Source organism: Panthera onca, chromosome A3, assembly GCF_046562875.1.
Source record: "Panthera onca isolate mPanOnc1 chromosome A3, mPanOnc1 haplotype 2, whole genome shotgun sequence".
NCBI classification, from domain to species: Eukaryota; Metazoa; Chordata; class Mammalia; order Carnivora; family Felidae; genus Panthera; species Panthera onca.
In genome coordinates this window covers 76,628,492-76,655,623 of record NC_138341.1, presented here as the reverse complement: position 1 = coordinate 76,655,623, position 27,132 = coordinate 76,628,492, and the positions used below count along the sequence as shown (strand labels likewise).

The 27,132-nt window shown below is 35.8% G+C and overlaps 1 protein-coding gene across 1 annotated transcript in view; it reads right to left on the bottom strand.

Annotated features, from left to right (window-relative positions):
- The window catches only part of LRPPRC (leucine rich pentatricopeptide repeat containing), a 111,181-nt gene that overhangs the window by 48,332 nt on the left and 35,717 nt on the right, over window positions 1-27,132 (bottom strand). The window contains exons 14-23 of the mRNA XM_060607488.3: window positions 24,689-24,755; window positions 12,147-12,174; window positions 10,063-10,120; window positions 8,869-8,975; window positions 8,569-8,646; window positions 8,187-8,231; window positions 7,726-7,839; window positions 6,557-6,687; window positions 5,764-5,849; window positions 4,139-4,346 (exon numbers count right to left, since the gene is read on the bottom strand). Of these exons, the coding sequence (XP_060463471.3) occupies window positions 4,139-4,346; window positions 5,764-5,849; window positions 6,557-6,687; window positions 7,726-7,839; window positions 8,187-8,231; window positions 8,569-8,646; window positions 8,869-8,975; window positions 10,063-10,120; window positions 12,147-12,174; window positions 24,689-24,755 (922 nt within the window). The remainder of the gene's footprint in view (window positions 1-4,138; window positions 4,347-5,763; window positions 5,850-6,556; window positions 6,688-7,725; window positions 7,840-8,186; window positions 8,232-8,568; window positions 8,647-8,868; window positions 8,976-10,062; window positions 10,121-12,146; window positions 12,175-24,688; window positions 24,756-27,132) is intronic.

The window sequence follows — 27,132 nt, the reverse complement described above, 5'->3', positions numbered from 1 at the left end:
TTGCAATTACAACTAATCCTCCCCAAAAAATTAACTGTGTTGAAGGCTTTGTAATTTCCCTAGGTACAATTTAGCTGTCACTTACTTTAAAATTTACTCAAACATGCGTTCGGAACAGCACTAACTTCACATGTCAAGAGCTTTCCAGCCAATTGAGTCTAAACTGGAAGTCGGTGTTAAACAACTGAATGATTAGACAAGATAGCTCATTTCCCTGCTCTTTTGTTCAGAATAAAATGCCACATTTACATTATCAGGCTCAACAGGATTTTCTGACAGAGGGAGAAAAAACCCTACTGAACACTGTCCGTACTAAGCACATGAAGCCTGTCATTTACCAATCATCCTTCAAAAAGCAATAGCCATGAATGTAACTTAATTACGACCCAATGATCCTTGACGAAAAATCATCTTATCACTGTCCTGTCCCCCTAGGGCAAATGAACCACTTTTGTCCTTTGGCACTGATGATGCTAAATTCTTAATTGCAATAATGGAGTAAAAGAGCCAAACCTCCTTAATTTCCTTTCAGCACATAAAGAGTTTTACTCTAGAAGGCAAGCATTCCCATAAATAATAAAAGTATCTAGTACAAATGAAGATGCTAAAATTGAAGGGGAGCAAATATGACAGAATAACCAGCATTTAAAAAAATATATTTCCCATTTACATAACATTCTAAAGTGCTACAATGAGTTTTAAAACTTTTATTATTATAGGTTCATCTTACAGAAATTGTGACCTTTATGAAGAACTCAAGATTAACTTAGCAAGAGTTCTGGGATGATTAAATATACAAAGTCCATGATTCACTTAAATGAAATGCATGTGGACATATACAGATTATAGCACAAATCAGCACAGAAAAGTCCTTAATGGAAAGCAGAAATTAAAGCTTCTTTGATCATTTGCACTAAATAATCCAGTTAAACAGCTTCAGATAGTTTTTCCACATGCGATGAAACCAAAATGGATAAGCTGTAAGACACGTGAATCTGAAACTACATCATACAAATTTTTATGCTTTTAAACCTAATGGCCCAGATTTTATTAATTTCATTTCCTTTACCATGGCATAAAGACAAATCAAAAGCTCTTTTAACCTATTTTAAAGCATTTCTTTCTTCCTTAATATGGAGGGCCCAGATCATCTTCCAGAATCAGGCATGATTTCAATGAAAAGAAAAAAAATTTTAAGTAGTTACCTAAAATAAAGTAGCATTCATTTGGCCTACAGGTAGACACGTGGCTTATAAAATAATCCTAATGTAAATGAAACACCTGAAAGTTTTGTTCAACTCGGCTTATTTTTCCATTCAATACAAGTATTATAATTTTGATAATACAAAAACAGATTAGTTAACCAACTTCTTTACAATTTTCCAAAAGTGTTATTATTACTTTGTATTTCTCTTTGCAAATAAATGAAAACAAAGTGTATTGTTTTCCACACCCATAAACTTTTTATACACTTTCCAAGTAACAAACTGACACAGGATTACTTTCTCCTGTGTTTTATCTAATGCTGGAAAAGTCAGCATTATCTTTCAAAATTAAGATATTACGGAATCCGAAACATCATCTTTCTAAAAAACCCAATCTCACAGATTTGTTCCAGAATTACAGTATCTAAGTGATAGTCTCTTTAGAGTCTTTGCAGTGGCATTCCAAAATGATGCTTGTCTTTGAATGAAAAGATGAAGAGTCTATATGATGTTCTGAAACGTGTTTCATAATTTTATCTCAAGTCTGAATAAATAAGGCTCATTCTCTAGATGAGCTCACACCTGCTGAGGTCAATTACATGATATTATTGAAGATTAAACATATTTAATCAAATCAAATACATGTGGACTTTTTAGCAGGCTAGTGTAGTTAATCCCTGTACTGCTCTCGTCATGATTCTGAATTAATTAGTTATGTTCTACCAGTTACGGAAAACACAACAGAAAAAAAGTTTCAAAGACAATTTTTTCTTCCAACTTATCCCAGACTAGAAGTGCAACTACTGTTTTCTGCAATTCTATAAAAAGGAAATTTCCTTTGTCTTCTCTTTATTACTCTCATGACTTATCTAAAACAGTCAACAAAACCTTTTTATTAAGATAAACTGAAAGATTCTGTCATGGAGACTGCCTCTGCAGAGATACCAAAAAAAAAAAAAAAAAAAAAAAAGACTAGGCAAATCAAAATAGTGGGTAATAATTTCTCTATGTATCTGAAAGTAGTAAGAAATCAAAAAGCAAAGATACTAATTTAGATTTCTCTAGCCCAATTAAGAGAGACAGCCCAATTTTCCTGAGATCTACAAATCTCTGACTGTCCTCTATAATCAGAAGCACAGAGCATGCTCTAGGTTAACATGTAGATTCCATGTTATTTCATTTTCCTGTGGATAAGCTCTCCTTGGTTCATGAGCCCCATCTGCAGACCTCTTTCAGAAAACTTTCATGTCTTCTCTGTATTCAAAGTATTTCTATTTGTAAGATACTATTCTACCATGGCCTCGTTTTCATTGTTAATTATTTTATTTTTGCCCAGTAGTGGAGGAGGGCCTAATTCTTCTGGGCACTGGGCCCATTTCTTTCAAATCCCTAAGCAGAGCTTCACATGCAATTTGCAGAGATGGGTCTCTCAAACAATCAAAAAAATTCTAGTAGGAAGCATATTAATTATAGGATTTCGATATAAAGTTGGCTGTGAACATGAGAACTCAGTAACACAGTAATTGTTTGAATCGTTATTTCTTTAAAAGGATGTAATGCTGAGATTGTAGAGGTTAAGATGTGGCCAATCATCTAACTTGATAAGCTTTTTTTTGATTGGATGACAAATTGTTTCATCAAACATATATATGTATGTATGTATCTGTGTGTGTATAAATATATATATATCTACATTTCCTAACATGGAGCCAAGATGATTTTTATTCCCCATTTTGAATTCAATACTAGGGGCACCTGGCTGGCTTCAGTGGGAAAGCATGTGCTTCCTGATCCTGGGGTCATGAGTTCGAGCCCCACGCTGAGTGTAGAGATTAAATAAATAAAACTTAAAAAAAAAATTCAATAATAAACCATTCATTATATTCAATTAATTGTACCCTCTAATTAATAAAGGAAAACTACCAGAAATTTGGGAAGAATATGAGAACGATTAAGATGTATCTTTTATTTTTCCTGGCATTGATAGGGCAGTATCTATACTAAAATCAGAAAAATCCCTACACTTATCTTGATGAGCACTGACTAACATAAGGAACTGCTGAATCACTGTATTGTACACCTGAAACTAATATAACTCTATGTTAACTACAGTGGAATTAAAATAAAATCAGAAAATCCCAATCACAAAACAGGCAAATTAAAAACTGCATTAAACCATGAAAAAGATGATAAAGAGGAAAGATGTAAGAAATTTTTTTTAAAAAGGCAAAAAAAGGGAAAACAAATGCAAAAGGAAAAGAAGATATAATAAAGGGTGCATAGTGGTCTTACTAAAATGTTTTACTCACTGCAAGAGAGCAGGGTTGATTTTTATGATTTGTATTGCAAATAATACCTTAAATTGGGCATATTAAAGCATATCAGTTGCTATCAAATGTAAAAATTTTCAAACTAAGTAAACCTCACCCTATCAACAAAATTCATCTTCCTCCTCCAACGCACAGAGACATCCTCTACAGCATTTATCAAAGCTAGTAAACCTGTAATGGCACATACTATTAAAATCAATTACAACATGGAGAAAAGGAGCACCAAAGAGATGCTGCTACATTACTACTCGAATAACAATCAGGATGCAGAATCAAAAGCCCCAGAGAATCCTTCCTTCTTATATTAATAATTAACACCTCTAAGGCTCATAACTGGGAAAAATTAGATTCAATTTCATGTGATATCATCACATGCCCCACAAAAAAAATCAGCGCAGACCAATCCATTGAGAAGTAAGCCATAGGGCCACAGAGCTGCTGGTCATTTTAAACGTCATCTAGCCCATAAAAGTCCTCTTATTTGTGGTAAATAACCTCCAAGGCTTCCATAGCACCACAGAGTATTTACAAAGTGTAATTCCCAAATGATTAGCCTCATTATTTGAATACCAAGATTTAAAATTCATAATTCACTTAACTTACTTTTCCAGATACAGAGTGACCAGTGGGGAACTTAAGGCAGTGGATGGTTTCGCTAACCCCAGAGTCATGATGGCTTTGTGCAACTGTTGTACTGTTTCAGTTTCACCTCTTAAAGCTGCGCCATTCAGGATGTGGAAAAAGGACAAGACTGTTGCATCTTTGATAAGAACATCCTTCTCTTTCATCTCCTTTAGAATGTTAATAGCATCTACAGTGAAGTAACACAAAAGACCCTTAGGTAATTTCATGTAGGGAAAACAAACTGCTATTAAAACAGCATTTCAAGCCCAGCAGGAATGTAAATTCTAGTGTATAATGCCGATTTCAAGTTAATTACTACTTGCATTTCTAAACGAGACTACAATTATAAATCCACAATAGCATGGTTTTATCATTTCCCTGCAACTTTGACTACAAATTATAGATAGGGACTGTGTGCCCACTCTGCACCACATAACCCTGTACGGTCTGCCCTATAGCTGTAAGATCCTCCTAAATGGAGGCTTTTATCGTTCAAAGCTAACATCTGCTAAATCACATCATTGTTTCTTCAGCAGATGGCTTGTCAGGAGGCCAGATAATAAAGATGTGTTTACACTGTATATACAGCCAGACTAATGGTCTGATACCGATAGGGCCTGTTTGCTATGTCGATACTAATTAGCCAAGCAGAGCCAATGAAAGCTTTCCAAAAGACTGCATGTTAATACATTAGATTCATTAAGCTTCATTAGGAAGGCAGAAACAAACATTTTAGGATATGGAATAAGTGCGTTTTTATAATGTTGTTCTTAATTATTGCCCAGACAAAATGTTTTGACCGTTTTACAAAAAGTGATTTTTAAAAAGCAGGCTAATGCTTATAAAGAGTTTTCTGTATTAGAAGGACGTCCCAAGAAAAAATTCAACGTTCAGATCAAGTATTTCCTCCTGACATTTTTCACTGTAAAAATTTTCTTTAAATATCTTCTCTAGAAATAAAAAGGAGAGGAAGGCTAAAAAGGAAGTTTCAAAATCAAGCCCAATGAGAAATTTAAGAAACAAGCAAACAGTAAGAATATATGATCAAGTGTAAGTAATTAGGCTTAGTATTATCTCAACAGTGAGAAAATTACAGCATGCATCTCAGTTGTAAAATCAGCAAGGTTTTCCCTGCAAACTTCTAAATGAAAACTTATTAAGGTATATACATTTTTTGTTAATGTTATTAAAAGTTAAGACAAAGACTACAACAGAAATCATATTCTTAAATAAAGGGTATGTTTATAGGTTTTGTTCAGCCTTCAGATGTTCTTAAGCAAAAACAAAGCCATTAGTGCAGGCATATAAGCAAATTGTGCCATAAGTCATGATCTTCAAACTCAATCCAAACAGCAATGCTAATAAAAACTAGCTGTAGAAATGCAAAAAGCACTGAGCTGTGCAAATGTAAATGACAAGCTTGCCAATCCATTAAAACTAATGGCCTACACTGTCCACGCAGCTCTGGATGGATTCACATGCAAATTTGTATGCAAAGTGTTCAAGCACTTTGCAGGACATGATATACCATTAATATCAATTCACATGTTATTCCAGTGGCAAGATACTTGCATCACCTATTTCCTTTATGTGCCGAGGCTTACCTTGGAGCTTGCCATGTTTTCCCAATACTTTTACAAGGCCTACATACTTGCTGGTGTCAAGGACAGCAGATGGATTTAAACGGTCACTAAAAATTAAAGGCACATTTATGTTATGTTAAAAGTTGATTGTGAAAAGAACTGCAATATCCATGTTATCACTTTTCAAAAACTCATCAGTTGTTCTGAACTGTTATTAGCGTAGGCCTCTACATTTCTGTGAAGGTTTATTTTTGAAGCCATATTCAAATTCACATGTAATTATACTCAAAGTGACAAAAGGGTAAAAACCTAACACTACATGTTTATTGCATCACACCATCTGCAAATGTTACAAACGAAGGAACTCTTTGCTTCGTGGCACTTTACGTGATTCTAACTTTGTGATAAACATTGAAATACTCAAAGACATTATTTTTAATTAAAAAATCTATCAGGATGGGAAACCAAAGATACCTGAGAAATGGACAGAATGTTGTTCACACTATAGAACAGAAAGGGGAATGTTAAGCCTTATAATCACCCCTGTTGTGATATGCAGTTGTAAAATAATCAATTGGGAAAAATCCTTGGCTTTCAGGCACAGGATGTCTTATCATACTTAAACAAAGACTCTTTGCTGAAAACAAGCTGCAATTAATCAAAGGGAGTCATTTTATGAAATTTCAAAAAACACTGACAAAAAAGATTTTTTAAAAATTACATTCTATAAGAGGAATATTCAATTTACATGATCCATGAAGGACTGACTATCCGCATAAATGCTGATGATTTGTTCCAGTGCCAGGGTACTCACAATTCTTGTTTCAGGTTCAATGCATCTTCTGCATTATCATGTCGACAGCACAAATTTATTAAAGCTGCATAGCCACCAACAACCATGTCCGATTCATATTTTGCTTTCAATTCAAGAGCTTTTTGCATGTTCTAAAATAAAGGACAGAAGTAAAAAAGAAAGAAGGAAGATGGTATAAAATGATATAAAAGTAAAAATGTAAAATCTCTAAGCTTAACACTCGGAGTGTAGAAAAAGTTAATAGCACTTTAAAAACAAATGGATCCGGTGTTAATAATTTCACCTTTCTCCTTGGGGTGTTTTTATTCACCTTTCAAAAGCAGCCAAGATACATATGTAGGGTTTAAAAGATTTGTTACATGTAACGCAACATGAGCTGCTACGCCAAATCTGATGTTTTAGCTTTGTAGGTACTGTAGGTACTGTATCGTAAAAAAGATGTCCAAATTAAATGTGTACCAAGTCAGCTCCTACTCACAGTCCAATGTCCACACAGAGAAATATGTATCATCGCAAAGCTCCTCACAGTCTACTTTAATATCCAAGTGAAGCAATATTTTACAATTCAACAGTACCATGTTATAATCTTAAACTCAGTTATGCTTTTTTCCCCTAAAAACACAGGCATACAACCAAATCATATTGAACTAGAAACTGAAAAAGTCTAGTGATATACCACAAATTGCAGACACACACTAAAACGAACACAAAGTACAGCTGGACGCCTGCTGAAAAAATGCAAGAGACCCTTTATCTCAGAAAGAGCTTTTTTCCAGCAGGAAAATGGAATTTCAATCCCTGCATTAACAACCTAGTAATATTTGACTTGCAAATGACTACTGCATGTATCAGTTGCTTGACAATCTAGATATAAGAGACCGGAGCCATGGCTTGAAAGGACATTTGGCATGTATGATAAACCTATCACGGCTGTTACTATCATTCACTTTGCAGATTATCGTAAACAAACTACAGCAACCCGAAAACATGCCATTCAAGGTGTAGCTGAAATTAGTTAACCTTTCATTTAATTGCACTCTTCACACATGATGTATAATAATCAATTGTGAAAATCATAAATATTATATTTGGCTTTCTTACTTTTATCTATAAGAATTTTTTTTTTTTTTACCTTAATAGCATATTTGAAATACTTAAACAAATATTACCTCTTCTGAACAAAGTACTAGTATGAGTTGTTTTAGGACATCTCCTATAGGTTGATTTTCAGCTTTTAGTTTTTCAAGTGTAGACTCCAAAACAGATGATGTAAGCTGCGTAGTCTACAGGAAGGGAAAAAGAAAAATTTACTACAAAAAGAAAATGTACCCCTTGTCATTCTTCCCTTTAAACTGACCTTTCCTAGATGTCAAAAGTGCTATCAAGGATATTAATCTGGGGAGCTGGATGTGGATGGACTCCAAGGGTTTTTGAAGTTCCTGAGATACATATGCGAATTTCTTAGATATGCTGATTTTTCTAAGATAGGGAATAGCTGTTACTAACTTCTTAGATATGTACTGATGACAAAAATGTTAGGAATCACTGGTTTTATAAGGACACAATCTAGAATTCTCATTAAATGTGGTGGTTATATAGCATCTAGAATCTACTCAAAAAACCTACTTACTTTTCGAGAGTCTATCTTCTCTCTGTCAACCAACATATTAACATCCTAAAATTGAGATTTAAATTAGAATTAAAAAACATATGGAAAAGTATATCAGCAAATGTCAAAAGCAGATTTTAGGAGTTTCAGCTCATTTTACTATTTTTTCATATTTTCAATCTTCCAGAAATTCTATTCATACTTCATTAACCATTGTAATTAATCTTTTAAACACATTCTTTGAGATATATAAGCAATATTTACCAACCATCAATGAAAAAAACCTTATTTCCATGGTTGCCACGTAAACTTTTTTTGTCCAAAAGCATCACACTTAAGTCAAATTTTAACATGCTTTTATATATAAATCAAGCATTTTGAAAAAGTTTACTATTTCACACACCTTAATCAATTCAGGAACGTGGTAGCTATCCAGTAGATTACGAATGCCTCTGTAGATATTTTCAGGAATTTTTACATTCTGTGCAAAGGGAAAGGAGGAAGAAAAAAAAAAAAAACATCCTGAGTTTTAGACAACCAAACTGAAATTTGTCTAACAGAAATTATCTCAGACATAATTTAAGTCTCCAACTCGTGTATGTCATTGAGAAGTGGTCTGGTTGTACTTAAAAGCAGCAATTTCAAATCTAATAGATACATGTCAGACAGGACAGGCATTATATAGCAAAAAATGAAATGGTACCATCTCCTTCAGCTGATGGAAGTATTGTCTCAAACGCTCCTCCTTGGCCTGTACCTCTGAGTCACTCATGCTGTCAATCAAGTTATAAAGAAAATAGCCAACAGCTTCTGTGGAAAAAAACAAGAGAAAGCATTCCACTAAAATTACTGAGACTGTCATGTTATCAAGATTAATTTATAAGAAATCATTTTGGTGTGAGATGTCACCCTGATGAGAGGCTCTGAAATGGCAACAATGATCACTGAGGCATAGAGATTATGTGGTTTGGGAGCACATATCTAACTGGTGAGTGAAAGGAATATTAATTATTTTCAGACCGAGTGACAGCTTTTCAGTACTGAATCTTACTTCAATCTATTTTTTTCCACCACTCTGTGACAGAAGTGGTCCTGCCCAAGGCCTTACCCCTTTCCTGTCCAAATCACGAGTAGGAAGAATAAATAAATGCCTTGTACACATTTCGGTACTAATTTTTTTTTTGTGGACAATATTTGGGGAACACGTAAAATTAGAAATGGCTGCTAAATGTTGAGTACAGAAAGTTAAATAATTTTAATAAGCAGATACAGTAATCCTGTGGAGAGCTGCCTATTAGCCAATGAAAAACCAAGATTAACAAAGATGTTTTGTAACAACAGTAATTTTCCTATGCGTTCAAGCATAAAATGTAGAGGGCCATATGTTAATACCTAGAATAGAAAATCTGAACTTTCAAGAAGGGTACCTTCTTAAAGAAAACCATATATTCTAGGCTTCATTAGGTGGAAAACAAAAACCATTAAATGTCAAAATAAGGCATTTTGGATAATAAATTGTATTTACGTAGGAATAAATCTAAAGATCTCTTTTACTATCTTACAAATTTAAAATTAACTATACCTCCAAAACATTAAAATAACAAACACTAAGAATACTGGTTTGTAAGCCTATTTTGGTAGGTGCTATAAGAGGCATTTCTTCAATATCTAAGAAGGAAAAAGCCTCCAACCCTGTCTTTAAAAAAATTATAATGATAAAACCAAACACCTCATAGATCTCAAAATGTTGTAGTTATCAATATAAAGATTTATAACCAAATGTTTTCAAATTTCACTTTCAAAAAGAAAATGTTTACTGCTGTAATCCTTCTAGCCCATCATTACACAGAAGAATGGATTTGTGGATAAGTTACAATCATCGAAATTGAAACGCTACCCGTTGGTCCTGGAGGCTCCTGGCAATAACGTCCATCCTTGTACAACAGTTCTGTTATCTGGTAAGACAGAAAATGCGTGCATTGCAGCAAGAGAAGCAAACAAGAACAAATACAATCTGAAATTGAATTCTTGAAATAATAAAACCTCTCCCCAGTAAGGTATTATTCTATATCACAGTTATTCAACACTACCCCACCTGCCAAGGAGATTGTTTCGTTTTTAAATAATAGGTCTTTAAAAACAAAAACAAAACAAATCCACGTCGAAGAAAAACTACAGTGTTTCATGAAATGTCACTAAACCGATTTGTTTATATATTGTTTTAAATAAATTGTTAGAAACAGGACAGAGCTTATAGGAATTACCAACCAATATTATTTCTCATCATGTTGTTTTGGTCTTGTTGACACTGGGCCAGTTTCCACCTTTAAATGAAGTATTACAGAAGTAATAAAGTAACAATATCCTGGACTCGTAAATAGCTTAATTTTTTTTAGTTTTGTTTTTTTTTTCCAACGACATTTTCCCAGTCATTTCAATGGCATTAAAACCAAAGGGGTCAAGAGCTCTAATGTGCTTGTTCTCAAGGATTCTTAGAAGAGGAATGCACAAATACTCAAAGACATACACACCACTAATTCTTCGACATTAATTCTGCAAGCCAATTTTAACAAAAGAAATCCAAATATGTATTTCATCATGAAAATGATTACAAAACCTATAGTACTGACTTGTGACTTTTGGACACAGTGTTTGACTATGTATCCTTGGGCTGAAGATAGTAAGAAGGGAGTTAAGAATTCTAAACTACTTTATGGGTATTCTACGACTGAATTTATTTGCTCTTAAAATACTGCCTGGCACATATTACAAGTGTTGACAACTCAAAATGCAGTTACTTCTACTACTATTTATTTGCTAATATAGAAAATTAGGCAAAATTGGCCACATCCCACTTTATTCCACCATGTAAATCATGCTGCAGTTAATGGCAATTCAAAGGATAGGTAGACCTCTACTTAAGGTAGACAGTACTTAAAAACAAAGTAAAATGAAACAGTTCTTACCTACAAACTATTTTTCACTAACACAGACATGTACAGAAAATAGACAATATAATCCTACTAGAAGTTGTAATTTATAGCCATCCAATAGATATAAGATAGCCACATTTAATACTAAATTTTGAACAAAAACACATTTCATGAATAAACCAATAAAAAAATCTTTCTAGTCAAAAAATCATTTCTAAATACAGATATCCCAAGCATAAGTTATAACTGACTGTATAGTTTGGCAGTATAAGTAATACTTAAAACAGAATTAAAGGAAATTTAGATTAAAAAAAAATTTTTTTTAATGTTTATTTATTTTTGAGAGAGAGAGAGAGAGAGAGAGAGAGAGAGACAGAGCGTGAGTGGGGGAGGAGCAGAGAGAGAGGGAGACACAGAATCCGAGGCAGGCTCTAGGCTCTGAGCTGTCAGCACAGAGACCAATGCGGGGCTCGAACTCACAAATTGTGAGATCATAACCTGAGCCGAAGTCAGACGCTCTAGCAACTGAGCCACCCAGGCACCCCTATGGAAATTTAGATTTTAAAAAATATACAAATTGGAAATTCCTGTTAATGATGTATGTTCTGATTTTATTTAGCTACAAATGTTTCCTGCAATTCAGCATAAGGGTAACGGTACTTCTTGCATAAAAGCAATTAACTTTTTAAAAAACTAGCAATTTAAAATTGATCTATACATCATTCATATACAGAGACACACAAATGTCCATATGTATATATAATTTAAAAACTAATTATTAAATTTTATGCCAAATGTCACTGCAATAATGTTAACAGCTGTCCTTTGGAAAAGATGAAAACCTTATGAAGAATTTAGGACGAAGTCAAGGATCACTGCAATCATCAATTTCAGGCTCTAGGAAGACAGTTTGAAAACTACCGATTTCAAGACTGTAAAATTCATTAATTTATAATAATATATCATAAATGTATGAAGCTACTATACCTTTTGCTCTTAAAAGCATTTTAGAAATCACCTTATGAATTGCATTATTAGGAGTACTTACCTTGCTCCAAAGATTTATATCCATAGACCTGCAGAGGGCAGCAAAGGATTAAAAATAAATCCAGAGGCTTAAAAAACATTGTAAGTCACAACACACTGGCAACTATTATATGCAATGCAGATAAAAGCCATAAAAAAAATAAGTAAATAAATTTTTCCAAAGTTAAGTTGAATTTTTGGGATAATCTGGAAAGGCTGACTCTTTGAACTCAATCAAAATAATGATTAATTTAAACAAGATTCATTAAGAATCATCCCTAAATCTTTGCGTCCAAGTTTGAAAGAGCAGGATATATATATGCATACTCTCGAAGCATCTGCCCTCAGACTGTTTATTACTTGTGTTAGTAAAGATAGAAACCATATAATGGAGAAATTGAACAACATCTTCACTAGGTGATCAAAATTAGACTAATGGACATTGCTGATGGACAATGTGTGATTTTTAGATTTAACTCCCTGAGGGCAGAATATCACTCCAGTGGTATTCCTCCAGGCAGGAATGTAAAACCTAAAGTTAATCATGGGGAACCATAGTAAGGAATATTCTATAAAATAACTGGCTTGTATTCCCCCAAAATGTTAATGTCGTAAAAGACAAAAGCTGAAGAAACATTCTGGATTAGAGAAAATTAAAGAAAAAGGACAACATCCATCCATGAAGGAGCTTCTGGAAGAGAGGGGGGGAAATACATACATACATACATACATAAATCTATCTATCTATCTAGAATAAAAAGAGCCATATTAGATAAAAGTATTCCATCAATGTTAAATTTTCTGAATTTGTAAACTGTGCTGTGGTTGTGTAACAATATCCTTGTTGTGTAGCGGGGCCCCTGGTTGGTTCAGTCAGTAGAGCATGTAACCCTTCTAAGTTCAAGCTCCTTGTAGGGTATACAGATTACTTAAAAATAAAACCTTAAAAAAAAAAAAAAAAAAGAATATCCTTATTCTGTAGAATAACCCCCCCGAAATCATAAATTTTATTATGTATATGTGTGTACATTGATTGATACATGTACACATGCATACACACAATAAGCATGGGTGTATATTGATTGATAGAGTGAATGAATAATAATAATGTAGAAAAATAATGTCGAAAAATGCTAAAAGTTAGTAAACGGGGCATATAAGAGTTCTTTGTACCATCCTTCCAATTTTCTATACATCTGAAATTACTCCAAAGAAAGCAAAAAGAATGTCTCACCCAAATTTCTCCTATTTAAATGAAAAGCCATTTATGAAACAGGATAACCAGTGAACCAGTGTAACCAGTCTTACACTATTTTTAAGCTTCATAAATTTAATGTCTACAAGTTCTGTACATTTAATTTAAATATATCATCTACTTTAAAAAGACTATGTGTTTTAATGGTAATTTTATTTTTTTAACGTTTGTTTATTTTGGGAAGAGAAAGCATGAGTGGGATAGCAGCAGAAACCCAGGCTCCACACTGTCAGCACAGAGACTGACACGGGGCGCAAACCCACTAACCGTGAGATCATGACCCAAGCCAAACTCAGGAATCAGGACACTCAACCGCCCAAGCCACCAAGGCACCCCTTAATGGTAATTTTATAATGCAAATATAATTTACTAAAACTTACAGACTATATTTACTACATATATTTACATGGTAAAATACCCACAAAATCTACAAGCCTTTTTAAATCTATACCTTTTTAAACTTGATGTTGGGCAGCTGTGAGTGGACTGAATTTTGGTATATGGAGCTAACAAGGCACTTATTTTTTATTCTAAAAACATATTCAGAATGGGGGCGCCAGGGTGGCTCAGTCGGTAGAGCATGCCACTATTGATCTCAGGGTTGTAAGTCTGAGCCTCATGCTGGGTGCAGATAGATATTATTTAAAAATAAAATCTTAATCCCTCTCAAAATAACACCAGGATTCTTCACAGAACTAAAACAAATAATCCTAAAATTTGTATGGAACCAGAAGAGACCCTGATAGCCAAAGCAATCTTGAAAAAGAAAACCAAAGCAGGAAGGCATCACAATCCTGGACTTCAAGCTATACTACAAAGCTGTAATCATCAAGATAGTATGGTACTGGCACAAGAACAGACACTCAGGTCAATGGAACAGAAAAGAGAACCCAGAAATGGACCCACCAACGTATGGCCAACTAATCTTTGACAAAGCAGGAAAGAATATCCAATGGAATAAAGACAGTCTCTTCAGCAAATGGTGCTGGGAGAACTGGAGAGCAACATGCAGAAGAATGAACCTGGACCACTTTCTTACACCATACACAAAAATACACTCAAAATGGATGAAAGACCTAAATATAAGACAGGAAGCCACAAATCCTCAAGGAGAAAGCAGGCAAAAACCTTTTCGATCTTGGCCACAGACACTTCTTATTCAACAGGTCTCTACAGGCAAGGGAAACAAAAGCAAAAACGAACTACTGGGACCTCATCAAAATAAAAAGCTTCTGCACAGTAAAGGAAACAATCAGCAAAACTAAAAGGCAACTGACAGAATGGGAGAAGATATTTGCAAACGACATATCACATAAAGGATTAGTATCCAAAATCTATAAAGAACTCCTCAAACTCTACACCCAGAAAACAAATAATCCAGTGAAGAAATGGCCAAAAGACATGAATAGACACTTCTCCAAAGAAGACATCCAGATGGCCAACCGACACATGAAAACATGCTCAACATCACTCATTATCAGGGAATTACAAATCAAAACCACAATGAGATACCACCTTACACCTGTCAGAATGGCTAACATTAACAACTCAGGCAACAACAGATGTTGGCGAGGATGCAGAGAAAGACGATCTCTTTTGCACTGTTGGTGGGAATGCAAGCTGGTGCAGCCACTCTGGAAAACAGTGTGGAGGTTCCTCAAAAAGTTAAAAATAGAACTACCCTACGACCAAGCAATTGCACTACTAGGCATTTATCCAAGGGATACAGGTGTGCTGTTTCCAAGGGATACATGCACCCCCATGTTTATAGCAGCACTATCAACAATAGCCAAAGTACAGAAAGAGCCCAAATGTCCATCGATGGATGAATGGATAAAGAAGATGTGGTATATATATACAATGGAGTATTACTCGGCAATCTAAAAGAATGAAATCTCACCATTTGCAACTACGTGGATGGAACTGGAGGGTATTATATGCTAAGTGAAATTAGTCAGAGAAAGACAAATATCATATGACTTCACTCATATGAGGACTTTAAGAGACAAAACAGATGAACATAAGGGAAGCAAAAATAATATAAAAACAGGGAGGGGGACAAAACAGAAGAGACTCTTAAATATGGAGAACAAACAGAGGGTTACTGGAGGGGTTGTGGGAAGAGTGATGGGCTAAATGGGTAAGGGCATTAAGGAATCTACTCCTGAAATCATTGTTGCACTATATGCTAACTAATTTGGATGTAAATTAAAAAAAATAAAATTAAAAAAAATAAGTAAAATAAAATAAAATAAAGTAAAATAAAACAAAACAAAACAAAACAAAACAAAACAAAACAAAAGAAAAGAAAATCTTAAGGGGTGCCTGGGTGGTTCAGTTGGTTAAATATCCAACTCTTGATTTCAGCTCAGGTTGTGATGTCTCAGTTTGTGAGTTCAAGTCCCCCATCAAGCTCTGGCTGACAGTGCAGAGGCTGCTTGGGATTCTCTGTCCCCCTCTCTCTCTGTCCCTCCCCCATCTCATGCGCGTGCATGCGCTCTCTCTCTCTCAAAATAAATAAATAAACATTTAAAATATAAAAATAAAATAAAATCTTAAAAAAATTATTTTTTTCAGACTGCACTATCAACACACACCAAAAACTTAGATGAATTTCAGGGGCATTATGCTGAGTAAAAACAGGCCTGTCTCAAAACGTGTCTATTCATATTATCTTTGCAAAATAACAAAATTATATAAATTGAAAACAAATTAGTGGTTGCCACAGGTTAGGGATGGGGTGGGGGCAGGGGTAGGACTACAGGGGGAGTCCTGGGGGGGGGGGTATGCGGGATAACTGTGGTGATGGAGTAGTTTTTTATCATCACTGCAGTGATGGTTATGCAAAGCTACACACACAATGTAAAATGTCAGAACTATACACACACATTATACCAATGTGTTTTGATAATGTACTATAATTATGTAAGATATAACCAGTGGGGGGAAATGGGTAGAGAGCACATAGGCCTTCTGTGTCCTATCTTTGCAACTTCCTATGATTCCATAATTATTTCAAAATAAAAACTACAAACATGTCCATGCATGATGAAATCATCCCTCTCACTGATGCACATTAAGGAATTTTGGAAAAAAGAAGATGGACTCTTCGCTATAGATGTAGAAAAAAATGTGTATGAAGCCCTGTGTTTAGTATAGTGTTTATTTTCATTTGGGAAAAATTATTTGAGAAATCAGTTAACAGAAGAAATGATAAACTGACCTAAAAATCATAGCTTAGGGCTGTAGCAGAAAACAATGTCTCAACTATTAATGAGAGTTTTCATCTCGCTCATCCACTGACTACAGTGCAGCCTCCTTGGACTGCTTGACGTTTCCATATGCAAAAAGAAAAGAAAAAAAAAAAAAAAGACTTTTATTTTGCCAAATAGTTAACTGAAAGAAGGGTGAGAACTCAAGATATGAGAATATAATGTCGCAGAGTGAATGTAAGATACAGTAAAGTCCATATTGATAAAAATAAGGCATCTTTTCTGACCAGGCCAGAAACAGCTTTGATTTAATTCCAAGGAATCTTAACCTATGGGTACCTACCACATCTAAGGAATTGGTAGGGGTGCAGGTTGGTGGGGGAGTGAGAAGCAGGGAAGTTTGCAGGCAAGTTAGAAGCCAATGCCCCAAAGCACACAACAGTAAGTGGCAAGACTTAGAGTGGTTTGTCACCTTTTTGGTATCTTGGACCCCTTTTTGGGAAGCTGATGAATCCCTCTTCTCAGGTACTGCTAATTTTGTCAGGTGTGATATTATAGTGGTCGTGTTGTTGTATTTAAAGTAAGTTCTGAGGTGTATACTGAAGTATTTATAGGTAGAATGACAAAAGGTCTGTAATTTAAACAGTCCAAGTTGGGCAGGGGGTGGGGGCAGGGGAGGAGACAAATGAAACAAGATGGTCTAGATCTTAACTGTTTGCTAATGGGTACTTGGGAGTCTACTTTTGTGAATGTTTGAAAACTCCATAGTAGAAGACAAACATTAAATAATTTGGGTGTAAATTTAAAAAAATAAAAAATAAAATAAATAAAAAATAAAAAATTCTTATAAATAAATAAATAAATAAATAAATAATAAAAAAAAGACAAACACTATCTCTGGTCTAAATGTTGCATCTCTATTCCAATGCTCAACATTAATAAGCTGGGCTTCCTTTTTTAAGAAAAGCTACTTAATCGCATCTCTCACCAAACATCAACGTACATAAAATAAAAAATATTAAGATACTAAACTGCCCTCCAACCTGGCAATAAGTACCTAGGAAAGGCATAGAAATAAACTTTCAAAACTGTACATTTATCTAAAACAACTGACAATGACTAAAAGCATTACCTTGAATGTGAACCTTCATGATGGATGGCACAGGTTCAAAGAAAAAGTACAGAATCTTTTAAAACTAAGTTTTTGTCAAGAAAAGGCAACACTTCTTCACTGAATGTTCACTGCTATCTGGTCTCTGGCCTCAAACCTCCACTGAAAGTACTCTTGCTAAAATAACCACTAATCTCAATTCAAATTTCAACTAATGCTTTTTAATCTCCCGTGACTAAATTTTGAGATTTGTGTTGTTGATCATTCTCCACCAGTCTCCTACTGATGCTTCTCCTTTCAAAGGACTCCTTTCAAAAATTTCCTTCCTATCTGCTCCTTAAGCAATCCTCTGTACTGAGTTCCAGGTACCTCATATTTTTTTACTTATTTTTAAGACAATCCTGCATGTAGGTTTTTTTTTTTTTTTTTTTTTCAACTTTTTTTTTAATTTATTTTTGGGACAGAGAGAGACAGAGCATGAACGGGGGAGGGGCAGAGAGAGAGGGAGACACAGAATCGGAAACAGGCTCCAGGCTCCGAGCCATCAGCCCAGAGCCGACGCGGGGCTCGAACTCACGGACCGCGAGATCGTGACCTGGCTGAAGTCGGACGCTTAACCGACTGCGCCACCCAGGCGCCCCCTGCATGTAGGTTTTAAAATTCCTTGTTTCACAGAAGATGAAACAGACTTAGAAAGGCTAGGTACAGTAGAAAGAGAAAGACTGAGAAAGCCTGGCTCAGCTGGTACAACATGTGACTCTTGATCTCAGGGTCATGAGTTCAAGCCCCATATTGGGCACACAGATTATTTAAAACAAAACAAAACAAAACAAAACAAATCCATCTGGGGCGCCTAGGTGGCTCAGTCTGTTAAGCATCTGACTCTTGATTTTGGCTCAAGTCATGATCTCAGGGTTGTGAGATGGAGTCTTGCATCGGGCTTCACACTAAACGCAGAGCCTACTTGAGATTCTCTCCCTCCCTTTCTCTCTGCCCCTCTCTGTGCTCTCCATCTCTAAAAAAAAAATTTTTTTAAACAGCTAAGTAAAGTTTCACAGGTCCCTCAAAAGGCAACTCAAAGGACCCCACAAACTGTGGATCACCTTCCCTTACCTGCACCCATTTCTCTCCTCTTTGAATATCCACTGTCAGCCTTACCTTCATTACATAAATCTTTCAATGGCTCAAAGCCATGACTCAAAGTCCAAACCTCACAACTTAGAAGAGATCATTGGAATGTACTTCCTTTGCCTTAAATTCCTACTCATCCTTTAATACTCAGCTCAGCACCTTTTCTGCACATCTTAGCCCGGACTCATCCCTCCCTTGACCTTGGTAGAAGACATAGTACCTTCTCCTCTACACGTTGGTAATGATCAAGACCAGTTTGCAGGTGCTTTCTTACTTTCTGGTCTCCCAACTATGAACAACTTGGTGATGGTAAATTTCCTGTTCATCCTTGGTTTCAAGGATGAACCTATTATCTTGTGGTCCCAGAATTTGCAACACACAAATAAGTTAAAATTTCTGAGCACTTAAACCATAGTTCATGAAATACTTCCTCTGCTCCTATAAAGATGTCATGAATGGGAGCATCTTTTCTGACTGAAAAGAGGGCCTTACAATCCGGCATTTAACTTGGTGAATTCAATAGGGTAATGCCAGAAACTTCATTTCTTTTTCCCAACACATGGAAAGGAGCACCACTTCAATGGAATAAACAAACTCCTACTTGCCAAGTTTAGACTATTGCCATTGGGTCAGGAAATCCCTCCTTCTATCACAGAACTCTGTTTCTGTGGCAAAAAAAAAAAGACTTAAAAACTAGCATGCCAATTTGGAAACATTTATCTTTTTGACATGGTATATTTTTGACATGGTATATTCCCAGCCAAGTTGTGAACTAGCTTCAGCGACATTTTGTGTTTTAGAAGTGACTCAATATTTCTGGTGGTAGTTTTCAGTAATATATAATATGTATACTGCCCTCTTTCTTATTTGAACTTTGTTCAGCTAGCACTATTATTAGGAGGAAAGAAAAGTCTTACTCATACTTAATGTCAGTCTGCCTTGAATCTGACATAGGAATTTACTAACTTTATCAGTCAGATCTAAAATGCCCTTTAAAATAGACTTAAAAACAGCCTTATTTTTTAAAAAAAGTTTAGAGTTAAGAATTCCCTAATAATCTTAAATAATCTCATCTTCACTAAGCAGTACTGAATTTAAATAGTTTTCTACAGGTGACTTTGCCTACAAATGTTAACAGACAATTTATAAACTGGAAAATTTTAGGAAGGCATATACTTCTTTTTCTTTTAAAGAGAGAATGTGAGAGGGGGAGAGAGAGAGAGAATCTCAAGTGGGCTCCATGCTCAGCACAGAGCCCGATACGGGGCTCAACCCCATGACCCTGGTATCATGACCCGAGCCAAAATCAAGAGTCAGATGCTTAACCAAATGAGCCACCCAGGCACCCCAGAAAGGCATATACTTGATTGGTAACCAATGACCAGGTCTTGAGATGATCAATTTACAGAAATACTAGCTCACCAAACACTACTCTCAGAAGACATGGAGAAAACAGTATTGGTATTTCAAAACTATTGTGGGATAGCATAAAAAATTAATCTGGGCCAACAGGTTACAGAACACATGCTAGGAACTATTTCTTCACAGACCCTGGACATACTACTAGAAGACAGTTTATTTAGTTTTTTTATTTTACTTTTTTTTAAAAGGCAGTTTATATCAAGGGTAGAGAACTATCCCAAAATTGCATTCCAGTATTGAAATGCATATTCAAGTTTCCCTTATGATTAGTCAAAGTGACTACGGTATCTCATTTAATGCTCTAGAACTTCTTACATTTCGAATGACTACGAATAATCCTTCATAGTCCTTACTTTTGGTAAGGAGTAACTAAGTGAATCTCTTCTGTGTTCATCCTCCCGGCAGTTGCTGAGGGTTAATCTGGACTCTATTGGGAATGCAGATGAGTACCCAGTTGTCTTCTCATTCAGCCAATTCTAAACTAGAGTACAAGACCCTAGAGAAGCATGGAATAGGTGACTGTTTTAATAGTTGTATTAAATGTCCTGCAAAGCGATTTTAAAATATACATACTATTTGATTCAGCATCAAATAAAAGAACAGAAAGCTACATTAATCCTAAGATACTGGACTGTAACAACACTGATTACATTCCGAATTTTTAATAGTTTTTGTGGTGGGAGAGAGCGAAAGAAATCACCTAGTTACAAATGCTTAAAAATATGCTATGAATAATGCCAAATTACCATAGGCTGAAACTTTTCTGTATCTACAATAAGACAAACTCACCAATGTAACAGTTTTGAACCTGAAGACTTAAAAATACTTTCCTGGAAGGGACTAGTTACAACTTGTTGCAGTGTAGACTACCAGAGAGAAGAGACCCTGGCCGAGAGCTCTGGAGATCTGCAGAGCTGGCCTCAGTCTTTAGCGGAGTACTTACAATCACATCTGAGTGAGGCAACAATCTGCAGCCTAGGGAACTATCCAAGACCTTTTGAGAGACTGAAAAAGACAATTCCCAAAACTCACACAGGGGTTGTATAGCTCACATTCCCAATGATCTCAAAAATACATGGTCTAGGGGTGCCTGGCTGGCGGAGTTGGTGGAGCATGTGACTCTTGATCTCGGGGTTGTGGGTTCAACCCTATGCTGTGTGTAGAAATTATTTAAAAATACTAACAAAAAACAACAACAACAACAAAAAAAACATGGGCTAGCAGGCAAAATACTCACAAGAATACTGCCTCAATAATGGAGCTGGATTAATTTACTGGGAATAATCCTAGACTGAAGGCTGATCTAGTCCTGCATAATAAAGCATAAAAGCAACAAGCACTAAGAAAACTGTTCCAATAACTTAAAACATCAGAACAAAAGCTCAAAAATATTTAAAGGAATAAAAAAAAAATCCACATTTAACAGAATAAAATCTACAACTGGCCTCCAATCAGAAATCACAAAGAAACAGAAATGATGTATACTGAGAAAAAATTTAACCAATAGAAACAGACCAGAAATGATACAAACAATAGAATTAACAGACACATCAAAACACCTATCGACAATATTCCATTTAGTTATGAAAGAAGAAAAAAAAAAGCATAAGCATGTCAAGGAGATATGGAAGATATGTTTAAAAAATCCAAATTGAATTCCTAGAAATTAGAAATATATCCGAGATTAAAATATATTCTAAATGTATCTCTGCCTCAGCCAAGCCTCCGCACTGCACCAATTAAGTCTACTTTCTTCAAGATAAAGGACAAGTTCCCATATGTTATTTACCACATTTCAGTCTGATCCCAACCAGCACCTCCAATCTCCACAATAAATCAAAAATAGCAAATTACTGAAGGATGCATAGGTTACTTAAATACACTGAAAGATGTCAAGAGCAAAGCAAAAGCTCTTACAGCAAAGATGATGACACAAAATTAAAAAGCGGAAACAGAGAGGTGCCTGGGTGGCTCAGTCGGTTAAGCATCCAACTTTTGATAATGGCTCAGATCATGATCTCACGGTTTGTGAGATTCAGCTGCACTGTCAGTGTGGAGCCTGCTTAGGATTCTCTCTCCCTCTCTCTCTGCATCCCCCCAAAATAAACATTTTTTAAAAAGCAGAAACAGAAAACACAACAAATTTAGTGTAGAGGCAAGCAACTCTGCATACTTCAATCACTGAGGCACTCCCAGCTCAATGACCGACCTAGGTATATACCAGAACGTACAGCGTGGTTTTTCTCCGTCACACTGGACCAACTTTACAGTCCAAATACCTTGTTTAAGAAGACTAGGACATGTGAAATGTAACAACTGCCATTCAAGTGGACTACAAAAACATAAAATCAGTCAAGTTAAAGAAGGAAATACACAGGCCTGGAAGTTTATACGACAAACTTTCAAGGACAAACAAACGACAATGTTACTATTTCACTTCATAATATATTATGGGTTTTTATTTTAAGTTTACTTATTTATTTTGAGAGAGACAGAGCACAGAGGAGGGGAAGAGAGAGAGGGAGAATCCCAAGATATGGGGCTCAAACTCACGAAACTGTAAGATAGTGACCTGAGCCGAAATCAGGAGTCAGATACTTAACCAACTGAGTCACTCATGTAACCCTGGTTCTTACTTAGTTTTATGGGTTTTTTAAAAATCTGGCTCTACCAGCATTTTGATCCACTTAATTATGTATTTTGCATTTTTAAACTTTAAAGGCACAGCCCTTGGTTTGTGTTTCAACCTAATTCAAAACTATGACTGAAAAGAGTGGAACCACACTAGAAACGGTAGCAACACAGAATCCCACCGACCTGTTCTACCTCTCCTGGCCTGCGAGGGAGGTGCTGGAGAGGTCTACAGAAAACCCTAGTGTTCCCACCGATGAAACAGGCTAAAAATTACTGAGATTAGTATCAGAAATTAGAAATTAGAAAACAAAATTAGAAACCTGTCCTTTTGTAATTACCACTGTGAACAACTGATTCAACAAGGATTACCAATGACTGCTAAAAAACACTGAATGAAAGGTTCTGTGAAAGAGGATAGACCCACTGTCTCAAAGTATCATCCCACAGACTTCTCACTAATCACAAAGGGAGTGAGGTTCCTTTGCAAGAGAGACATGGCGGCCACCACCATAACCAAGTGATCAAACTCAGTTGATGGCACCAACATTGTATCTCTTGCTGCAATAAGAAATGCCATCACCTATCAAGTATTCTTGCTAAAAATATTCAACCTGAGTCTGATTATGAGAAAGAAACTGGATGAATACAAAATGTGGGAGGGACATTCTACAGATCAAGTAGCCTGGGACCCTTCAAAAAAGTTAATGTCATAAAGACAAAAAGAAGGTAGGGGAATTGTTCTGGACTAAGAGAATATAAAGAGGCAGCAACCAATGCAATGCATGCACTTACTGAATCCTCAATCAAAAAGTAAAATAGCTATAAAAGAAATTTTTAGAACTAGGGACAATCTAAACATGAACTATGTACACTAGATGGTATTATAATATTATTAAATTTTAGGAGTGATATCGGTATTGTGATTATATAGACGATGACCTTATTTTTTTTATTTTTTTCAACATTTATTTATTTTTGAGAGAAAGACAGAGTGTGAGCAGCAGAGGGACAGAGAGAGAGGGAGACACACGATCCAGAGCAGGGTCCAGGCTCTGAGCTGTCAGCACAGAGCCCGACATGGGGTTCGAACCCACAGACCGCAAGATCATGACCGGAGCCGAAGTTAGACACTTAACTGACTGAGCCACCCAGGTGCCCCACGATGATGACCTTGTTCTTAAAGAGAAAAAAGTTGAAGGATCCAGAATCACGATGTCTACAACTTCAAGTGGTTCAGCAAAAATGGAAAAAGCACATATACATATGTGCTTGTGTGTACATATATGTTTGAGAAAGCAAATATAGCAAAATATCAAAAATGGTGACTCTACATAAAGGGTATGTGGATGTTTCCTCTACTATTCTTTCAACTCATTATGTTTGAATTATTTTGAAAATAACAACACTAAGAAGGAAAAAGGTCATTAACATCCCCTGAGCACACAGAGGAAGACAGTAGTATTATCCTCACTAAAGTCACCTTGTAATTAAATATTCAAAGTACCATTCAAACATACATACAACTTTGGAACTCCAACCTGCCATTTTCAAACAGTGCTTTCTTCTCTGATACAAGACCTTTACCAAATCTGTGTGTATTTCTTGGAAACGATGATATAAAAGACTGCCTGCACTCAAGTCAACTACTTAACAGGAAGAAGAAAACAGGTAAGGTTATTTCAGGTAACTAGCAAATGGAAAGATTTGGAAGACAAGAATATCTGTATGTTTCCTTACACAGCAAGTCAAAAAAACAGGAGCAATCAGGCATAGAACATTATGTAAGGCAATCATCTTACCTCCTAAAGCCTAGAATTAGGCTGCCTCTCAAAGAAGCAAATGAGAAAGGCAATGTATTTGATTCCACTGCAAAAGAAAGTGATCATCATTAAATCCCAGACCAAACCCAAAAAACTTAAAAATTATCACCTTATTTGGAAACACATTTATAGCAATACTTTTTCATTTTCATTTTGGAAATTGTTTTTATTTTTTTCAACGTTTTTTATTTATTTTTGGGACAGAGAGAGACAGAGCATGAACGGGGGAGGGGCAGAGAGAGAGGGAGACACAGAATCGGAAACAGGCTCCAGGCTCCGAGCCATCAGCCCAGAGCCTGACGCGGGGCTCGAACTCACGGACCGCGAGATCGTGACCTGGCTGAAGTCGGACGCTTAACCGACTGCGCCACCCAGGCGCCCCTTGGAAATTGTTTTTAAAACGGAAATGTTCTGATACAAAATTAATTAGATAATGCAGTAATATATACCTACAACATAAGCCATCCTTTAAAAACATTTTTATTCCATGTTCATGAATATATACAACAAATGAATTTGTGCTTTTTTGGTCTAAATGGTAATAAGTAATCTACCGGCACACTGACAGTCAGTCTGGTACGCATGCCAAAACTGTACATTAGTAGACAATGTGGCCCTACAAAGGGAGAAACTGTAACTACCCATAGGACTTCTGTCCTTTAAAGGAGAAAAGTTCTGGGGCACCTGGGTGGCTCGGTTGGTTAAGCGTCTGACTTCGGTTCAGGTCATGATCTCACGGTTTGTGGGTTTGAGCCCCGTGTCAGGCTCTGTGCTAACAGCTCAGAGCCTGGAGCCTGCTTCAGATTCTGTGTCTCCCTCCCTCTCTCTCCCTCTCTCTCTCTCTCTGCCCATTCCCTGCTCAAATTCTGACTCTGTCCCTCTTGCACATGCTTGCTCTCAAAAATAAACATTAAAAAAAAAATTTAAGGAGAAAAGTTCTTTTCTCAGAGTAGCACTGGGTTCTGTAGAGCCACTTACACTTTGTCATTCCATTTTCCACTATGATCAATAACCTCACACACGTAAGAGTGACAGCCTAAAGTCATAATAAGTCTTCACCTCTGTTAGATAACCGATTTATATTCTCACCTTCCACTTTTCTAAGTATTTGTTTGTTCTATTATTCATTTTATCATTTAACAATTTACAACTTTGTATGTTTCAATGATGACATTGTAAGCCTGATTGCCTTACCACATAAGGCCTGATACTTCACATAACCCTTACTAGCAAGGGAGGAAATCAAAGTAGGTAACTCCTGAATTTATTTTTCCCTGCCACTGTTATTAAAATGGTGCCATGTTGCAAGTAACTGATTTAATCTTTTCATACATAATGTGACTACTGAATGATCCAAGATGGACAGAATTAGAGAGGAGCTCATAGTTGAGGCAAATTCTGAAAACAGAATTAATAAATACAGTTTAGTGAAGATTAAGATACCTGGTTAACTTAAAAACAAAAACACAACTCATGGGAAAGTCACATAAGATTTAAGAGTATTTGCCCATCTCTCCTAAACATGAATTAAAATTTAACTCACACACATAACAAAATTATTTTAGATCAACTGTTATATCCTTCAACAGGGAATATAAGTTTCTCAATGGTTTTACACAGCACTAAAAAAATCTGAAAATCATTTTTTAAATGACCAGCATTTAGTCACTCAAGGAAGTTTTAAAGTGGACATAACTACATGCTTTTCAGCAACCTTTAATAAAACTGCTTGATGAAATTAATTTTCCACGCCTACAAACACAAGTGGGGAAATGTTTCCTACTACTACACAAAGTGGATCAAGACAAGCCACTTATTCTTCTCTACTACTTGCTATGCCTTTTGATGTAGTAACCAAAAGTGCATACCTCAGAGCTGCCTACAGGGAATACCAGCAATTATAGAACTAACTGCTTTTCAAAGACCTGTAAGTCAAAGCAGGGAGGGGAGGGCACTGACAGAAGTGGCCTGAAGTACTTCTTAAGTTCCTAGAATTTTTCTTTTCTAAATTTAATAGCCTCTTGAAACGTTATTTTTATACTATTCAAACTAGTATTTTACAGAATATTGTCAAGTTTTTATTCATTAAAAAGTGACCAGAAACATCTTAGCAAGATGAAAGCTGCCGACAAAAAGCATCTAGTTTCCTTGGCAACAAATAAGTCTTAAAATCAGGTGGCTGACAACAAAGCGGAATGGATGCTACAGGGAAAAAGGCAGCTCTCGTGTATACACCTCATGCACCCAGATTCCTCTGCTAACGCTTCTGTTTTTGACCTGTGAGGAAGGCAAATTTTTATATTATACTGAGTAGAAGGCAAAATCAATACCCTCAGATAGCAGCTAGCATTAACACCCAACCTTAAACTCAAATAACTACACCTCCAGGAGTCACCATTCTTCATACTGAACACCTTGCCTTT